The 7426-nt window shown below is 37.2% G+C and overlaps 2 protein-coding genes across 2 annotated transcripts; both read right to left on the bottom strand.

The window, feature by feature from the left end:
* Nucleotides 1-462: 462 nt before the first annotated feature.
* Nucleotides 463-3668, bottom strand: LOC138335723 (uncharacterized protein PFD1115c-like). The gene is made up of 4 exons (XM_069284883.1): nucleotides 2738-3668; nucleotides 1645-1943; nucleotides 851-1007; nucleotides 463-521 (listed from the first exon to the last, which is right to left on the bottom strand). Exons 1-4 carry the CDS (start codon nucleotides 2780-2782, stop codon nucleotides 504-506), a joined length of 519 nt encoding a protein of 172 aa, XP_069140984.1. The 5' UTR covers nucleotides 2783-3668; the 3' UTR covers nucleotides 463-503.
* Nucleotides 3669-4295: 627 nt separating this feature from the next.
* Nucleotides 4296-7189, bottom strand: LOC138335722 (uncharacterized). The gene is made up of 3 exons (XM_069284882.1): nucleotides 6135-7189; nucleotides 5764-5976; nucleotides 4296-4581 (listed from the first exon to the last, which is right to left on the bottom strand). The coding sequence occupies exons 1-3, from the start codon at nucleotides 6382-6384 to the stop codon at nucleotides 4478-4480; spliced, it is 567 nt and encodes a 188-aa protein (XP_069140983.1). The 5' UTR covers nucleotides 6385-7189; the 3' UTR covers nucleotides 4296-4477.
* Between the last annotated feature and the right edge of the window lie 237 nt (nucleotides 7190-7426).

Here is a 7426-nt window from a genome sequence, read left to right as displayed (position 1 = left end):
TAGTATCATTTTCACTTCTTTTGGAAACTATTCTCTTCACAGATAATATTAAATCATTAAATTGGTTTATCAGACAAGTTTCCATTGTTAAAAATGGCAAAAACATTGCTTCTGAACATATATTATTTGATTTTCACATTAATGTGAGCTACACTTTATAGAAATAAAATGAGAACCGCTACAGTATTCATTTGAATGTATTTTAGTTATAGTTTGACATGTGTATCAAGTTCCATGTAGTTATCTTGTACAGAATTGAGCAGTAGCAAGAACTAGACGAATGCCTCTAGATCACCCACAATATTATATCAAAGGAAAATGGGACGAGACAGGATGCGAAAAGATGGACATGGCTTATGCCTCCCATTTTATGGCAGTACACCCTAATAGATGCAAGCTCAGAGCCCAATTTGATACTTTAACTGTAAATAATTAATCAAACGAGTTAATCAGAGATCTGACATTTTTAATCAAATAATCCCATGCAAAATATCTTCTTTCTTTTAATCACAATTGCCGATCTGAAATTATGAAAAAAAGCATCTATGAGTATTATTTGTGGTGTATATACATGCAAGTGTTGACTTCAGAATGGTAAAAGAGTATTACTCATAGTTGACAACTTTTTGTACATGTGTACGACATTTTCATACATTTTTTAAATTCAACATATTTTCATTTTGTCAATATTTGACTTAGACAACAGTTGACATTTCTAAGAATTGAATAAATATATCACAAGTTTAAATATATCTACATTTTATAATACATACTAACACCTGTTCATCACATACTTCTGTTTCATTATAAGGAAACATATTTATCTGAACAATATAAAATTTATACTTACTGTCAAAGTTATAATAGAATCTGGATCCAACGGCTTTAAGTGATGGAGGATCCAGTACAGCAACAACATCCGTGATAAGTATTGTATGAACAATACTATTTTGAGACCATAATGCCCCTTTCTTGATAAAGAAATACACACGAGGCCATTTCTCCACCTGAAATGTAAAATTTTATAACTTTGCAAGCAAGTGTGATAGGATCTTGTATCATATGGTAATAAATTTTCCTGATGTTCCACATCTGTTTGTGAATTATATGTGTCACAAGTATCATGCATCCATCAAGTTAATTGTTCGCTGGACTTATTTCTAAGAAATAGAACATAATTTTATGAAAGCAAGCGAGTGTATACATGTAAGTCTGGAGGTTTTGCTCCAACATTTCTTGAAACATATGGCTAAAAAAGAGGGGGAAATCTCATATGATCAATGATGGTATAGTACTTAATAGTCAAGAACTGCTTGTAAAAAGAACCAGTAAACTGAAAACTTAAACAAAAACACAATGCAAACAAATTTTCACTTACAACAGTAGGAAATACTGTATCTCCATGTTTTATGGAGAGATACACCCCTGGGGAAAAAGCTATTAAGAGAAAAATAGGATATGAAGTGAAAAGAAGAGTTTAAAGTTGTATGCCTAATGCCAGACTAACACATGCTAAAAGTCAAGCTAAGATTAAGTATTCATTCTTGTTATGAAATGAAGTCACAGATGAGATTTCAATGTGAATGATTGACTTAAATAATATGGCGATGACCACATAGCAATGGATCACACAAATAACAATACCTGGAAGTCATCTGTGGCTGGTCCTCTGTGATGTGAGGCTGGTCATCTGTGATATGAGGCTGGTAATCCGAGATCTGTGGCTGGTCCTCTGTGATGTGAGGCTGGTCCTCTGTGATATGAGGCTTGTCTTTTGTAATGTGAGGCTGGTCCTCTGAGATGTGAGGCTGGTCCTCTGTGATGTGAGGCTGGTTCTCTGAGATGTGAGGCTGGTCCTCTGTGATGTGAGGCTGGTCCTCTGAGATGTGAGGCTGGTCCTCTACGATGAGAGGGTGATATACTAGGGATAACTGTCCATCAGGCTAGGTTATTGAAGGAAAAAATAATCACATGTTTTAATCTGTTTTAAGAATAATTTTTAATTATCAACAATGCTTTACAAAATAATTCATTCAATATAATACAAGAGTCCAGTTTTACCATTAAAACTTAATATAAAAATTCTCCAATAGGAAGGCTCCTTAATTTTTGTATCTTTTGGAGAGTTTTACGGAATTGCCTTAAATTTTGTTTGTTTGTTTTTTTGATTTATTATCGTCTATTAACAGCTATGGTCATGTAAGGACGGCCTACCCTTATGTATGCGTTGTGTGTTGCGTGTATGTTGTGCGAGGTGAGTGTACTGGGAGACTGCGGTCTGTTCGTGTTGTGTCTTCTTGTATAGTGGAACTGTTGCCCTTTTTATAGTGCTATATCACTGAAGCATGCCGCCGAAGACACCAAGCAACACACCCCATCCGGTCACATTATACGGACAACGGACGAACCAGTCGTCCCCACTCCCTGTATGCTGGAGCGCTAAGCAGGAGCAGTAACTTCCACTTTTATAGACTTTGGTGTGTCTCGGCCAGGGGACAGAACCCAGAGCCTTCCTCACAAGGGCGAACGCTCAACTCAAGGCCAAAAGTGAGGCGGTGCCAAGGGAGGCATTAGGAAAGATAAAGTCAGTTAGAAAGAAGAGAAAAGATAAGATCCTAAATTTAGTCGCCTTTTACGATCATGCAATAGGGGCAGCAGGTACAATTCTAACGCCCTACCTGCAGGGCATACAATAAAGAAAGTTGATGAAACTTGAGTATGAAGGTATAAGCATTACCTCTGACAGGAAATCAAGGATCCCAGATAATCCAGAGACGTCCATCAGACTTTCGTCAGGGCTAAAATAAATTACCGGTTAAAGAGACACATGTTTAAAGATGCTCCACCGCTGACAAATGGTATTTTTTCACTATCAAAAACAGCAGCAGACGATTTGATATTTTTCTTCAGTTACAAAAGTTACCTACTTTACACCATTACCATCGTTGAAAAGTTTGAGCTTCTAATTTTACTTCAAGTTTAAAATATTGTTACATTAACGAATAACAGAAAGGAGAAACCAGCAGCTAAATTCAAAACACAATTTAATTATATATACAATATTATACAGAGATGGTTTACAATATCTAAAGTAATTGGTGGTGGTACAAGACTAGTACGATGATTTAAAGTGTTACTTATCTGTATGCGAATGTCCTGGTATAATCCTTGATCCTTCCAGGTTTCAAATTAACAATAATCACAAATCCACAAGGAAATTGAATGTCCACCGATGATTTGTAAAGTTCCAGGCAATATGAATAAATCCACACAAAGTGCTGTAATAAATCCACAGATAAAGTCACAATAGCTCTCCCAATAGAATCTTATATGGCGCTGTACAATTCTTGATATGTCTTATTACAGGTCTCATTACAGTTCTGATTAGCCTTGGACAGCTGGAGAATATATAGCTAAACCGTAATTCAAGAATATTGGAGAGACCTTCTACTTCTAGAAATATCTAACTAAAAACAGTAAACAAGTAAACACACATAACTTTCTGGAAATAGATCATTCTAGATCTCTACTTAAAATCAACATGTTTACAAACATATTTGTTTATACATGATTATATTCTAGAAAGTTCTATAACCTAAATCAATGATATGACCTTCATAGGATGTATTGATAAAAAAAGCTATAAGAGTTATCTCCCTTATCTCATAACTACATGTATTTAGTGTCATACATAACAATATCGAAAATAATTAATTGCATCCCGAAAAAAATCCGTTACACTATATCCTATATGGAATAATGTACTGATTGCGCATGCACCAAAGGCAAATTAATTTATTTTATATTATATTTTGTGTTAACTAGACATATATATACATGATTAAACACCAATTATTGTTCAAATTATGAATATCATTTATGCTCTGTCGGCGGTGGAGCATCTTTAATATGTTATTACTTTTTTGTGTAAGCATACCAGTAATTTATTTTGCAAGCTTGTATTTGGTGAACGAAATGAAAAATTCATAGAATCGTTAAGTTACGTGTATATATACATGTATTTTACTTTGTGTGATCACTATTCACTCTATATATGCACAATAAAATCTAACACTTTAACTTTGCAGGAACACCTAGAAAAAACTTAACTAAAATATCATTATTGAGTCTTTAAACTGTACCTGATCTGATGTTTTTGAGAGGAAAAATGCTAAAAACATCTAAAAACCCATAAAAATTAATTTACATAATCTTTTTGGCTTAAACATAACTCAAATAGTATAATTTCTCATGGCTCCATTACAAACTTTGTGAAAATATGAAATACCTTGGGAAAATTAATGCATCCTGATCATCTTCACTCTCCTTGTAACTTTGGTCAGGCGTCCTCGCCTCATCTCTTAGACAATCTGCTCTCTCTGAATCTCCTTGATGATCTGCCAACTCCTCACCTCTTGGTTCATCTATAATGGCCTTGCTCCTTCCATCCTCTGAACTCTGCATTTGCACTAGTGGATCATCTGAACTCGCTGCTTGGATCATCTGAACTCTCCTCGCTGCTTGGATCATCTGAACTCTCCTCGCTGCTTGGATCATCTGTACTCACCTCACTGCTATAACCTAGAGATGAAACATAGAATTAATGAACAAGAGATCCCAGAGGGATCTTGGCGCCCACCAAAGAAAGATCTATGTCTGACAATGGAAAGAGGGGTCTTTTCCCTGCTTTTCAAACTTTTTCAAACACATGACATATAAAATTTGAGACAGATCGCTATAGTACTTTCAAAGAAATAGTGGTAACAAACTTCAACAATGAAATCTAAGATGGCGGCCGGTTGGCCATCTTGTTTACCGATCAGTCCCGAAAGGCATTATGCATCAGTCCTAAAAGGTACTATGCACAACTAGGGTACAAGGGGAACCTACACATAAAATTTGAGAAAGATCCCTTCAGTACTTTCTGAGAAATAGCCGTAACAAACTTTAACAATCAAAATCCAATATGGCCGTCGGTCGGCCATCTTGTTTTACCCGATCGGTCCCAATTAACAATATGCACAACTAGGGTCCTTGGGGAACCTTCATATGAAATTTGTAAACGATACCTTCAGTACTTTTTGAGAAATAGCGGTAACAAACTTTAACTATCAAAATCCAAGCCATCTTGTTGACCGATCGGTTCCAAAATGCAATATGCACAACTAGGGCCCTAGGGAAACCTATATATATGAAATTTGAGAAAGATCCCTTCAGTACTTTTTGAGTAATAGCGGTAACAAACTTTAACTGTCAAAATCCAAGATGGCCACCTGTCGGCCATCTTGTTCACCGATCGGTCCCAAAATGCAATATGCACAACAAGGGTCCTAGGGGAACCTACATATGAAATTTGAGAAAGATCCCTTCAGTACTTTCTGAGAAATAGCGGTAACAAACTTTAACTATCAAAATCCAAGATGGCCGCCTGTCGGCCATCTTGTTGACCGATCGGTCCCAAAATGCAATATGCACAACTAGAGTCCTAGGGGAACCTACATATGAAATTTGAGAAAGATCCCTTCAGCACTTTCTGAGAATTAGCGGTAACAAGAATTGTTAACGGACGGACGGACGGACGACGGACCACGGACGAAAGGCGATTTGAATAGCCCACCATCTGATGATGGTGGGCTAATAAAAATGCACAAATTGATGTCTTCGCACCCTGCGATAATTCAGTAACTTTATATTTATTGCTCTCAGTCATTTTGGATTGTTCAATTGATATCACTGCTGTTTTGTACTCATCTGTAAAGTTACCTCCATCTTTTCTACATCTACCCTGACCACGTCCTCGTCTGCCTTGTCTGCCCTGACCTCCTCCTCCTCTGATCTGGCCTTCTTGTCTGCCTCGACCGCCCCTAGTCCTGACTCCTGTGGCTCTGCGGCCTCCTATAGTTCGCACTCCCCTTCCACCATGATCTCTAGTCTGATTATCAATATCATTGACAACAGGGGTAATTGGAATAAATGCTGATGAAGTAAGTTAAGGTATGACTAATTGCTTATTAAATATTGATAAAATTCAATCATTCTATGTCAAATTTTCATTATGGTAAATATATGTGAAATTGCACAATTCGTTATTTCATGACAATTTTGTGATTGAAACTTATTTTGTGAAAGGATACGTTTCAATATAACAGGTTTCCACGCATCAATGTATTCAGTGTTGATGCATCCCTCGAAGTTGCCCTGTATACATCCCTCACAAAAACAAGAGAGCCTCCTGGTGAGCAACTTGCCTCTAGATGAACAGTCTCTGACTGATTGGACTTTCCTTGTACCCAGAAGTGTCTTCGCATCACGGAGAGGCCTATTTCTTTCAATGTCTTTGGACTCCACAAAGAATATCTTTCGTATTGTGTGTTTACAAGGCATGTTATCCTCAGGGAGTATTTCTAGTTTCTTCACGGATTCGAAGAAGGATCTTGCATCACTGACAATGTCAATTGCCTCTTCAATGATGTCTTGGCATTTATTGCATCTGTATTTGGCAATACAAGGGTGGAGTGAAACAGAGTCCTGAGCCCAGTGTCACCCTGTATCTCGTTCTGGGCAAAGCATGTAAAGTTCTCTGCGAAATCAATTGTCAGAGAAATGGATTCTGCTGTGCAAATGGGGAAAACTGTTCCTGTTGCCAATGAGCAATAAACAGATGTGTTGACAAAAACGACAGTTCCTTTTCAAGTTCATCCCATAGTTCCATCCGTATTCCTGATTTTTTCAATTTGTTGTTTTGTAATTTCCTTCGTGGTTTTCGGATTTTGTAGTTTCACAAGTTGCCACCGAGATCATTCAACCTGATCACCTTGAGTTTGAAGTATTGGTTGCAGTTTGCTTTTCAACATCCTGGGCCCACAATCTTCACACTTTCGTTCTAAAAATGATAGTTTATGAAACTTAGTTTCATCTTCTTTGGGACATAATGTATGTTTCACAGCATTGCCAACATCTGAAGTTAGGTTTCTTCTCTCGTCTTTGTCTAAAATTTTGTTCAAGCACTTTTATTTTAGGTTGACATTTTCACAATATTCGCAGAGGCACTGAAACAGTCACCTATGTTTCTGGGTCAGAACGCTTTTTGGTTTCATCCTTGAAAATTTAGCAAAAGATACATTTCCTAATTTCCGCTCTGTCCATTTTTTGGTGTATTGCTTTTACAGAGGTATGTAGTACTCTTTTAGGTTTTTAGATCCTGCAGGTAGGGCGTTAGAATTGTACTTGCTGCCCCTATTGCATGATCGTAAAAGGCGACTAAATTTAGGATTTTACCTTTTCTCTTCTTCTCTAACTGACTTTATCTTTCCTAATGCCTCCCTTGGCACCGCCTCACTTTAGGCCTTCAGTTGAGCGTTCGCCCCTGTGAGGAAGGCTCTGGGTTCTGTCCCCTGGCCGAGACACACCAAAGTCTATAAAAGTG

This window comes from Argopecten irradians, chromosome 11 (assembly GCF_041381155.1).
Source record: "Argopecten irradians isolate NY chromosome 11, Ai_NY, whole genome shotgun sequence".
Classification (NCBI taxonomy): domain Eukaryota; kingdom Metazoa; phylum Mollusca; class Bivalvia; order Pectinida; family Pectinidae; genus Argopecten; species Argopecten irradians.
Note: the sequence above shows the minus strand (reverse complement) of the source record. Positions and strands in the feature narration are given on the sequence as shown.

Bases quoted from the DNA above. Each gene is read 5' to 3' on its own strand.
- LOC138335723 (XM_069284883.1), bottom strand. From the start codon at position 2,782: ATGGACGTCTCTGGATTATCTGGGATCCTTGATTTCCTGTCAGAG. The intron at 1,944-2,737 runs GTAATGCTTATA...TCAATAACCTAG, and splicing joins TCCTTGATTTCCTGTCAGAG to CCTGATGGACAGTTATCCCT. The intron at 1,008-1,644 runs GTATTGTTATTT...TTTACATTTCAG, and splicing joins CAGCCACAGATGACTTCCAG to GTGGAGAAATGGCCTCGTGT.
- LOC138335722 (XM_069284882.1), bottom strand. From the start codon at position 6,384: ATGCCTTGTAAACACACAATACGAAAGATATTCTTTGTGGAGTCCAAA. The intron at 5,977-6,134 runs GTATCCTTTCAC...TTACTTCATCAG, and splicing joins GAAACCTGTTATATTGAAAC to CATTTATTCCAATTACCCCT. The intron at 4,582-5,763 runs GTAACTTTACAG...TTTCATCTCTAG, and splicing joins TAGATGTAGAAAAGATGGAG to GTTATAGCAGTGAGGTGAGT.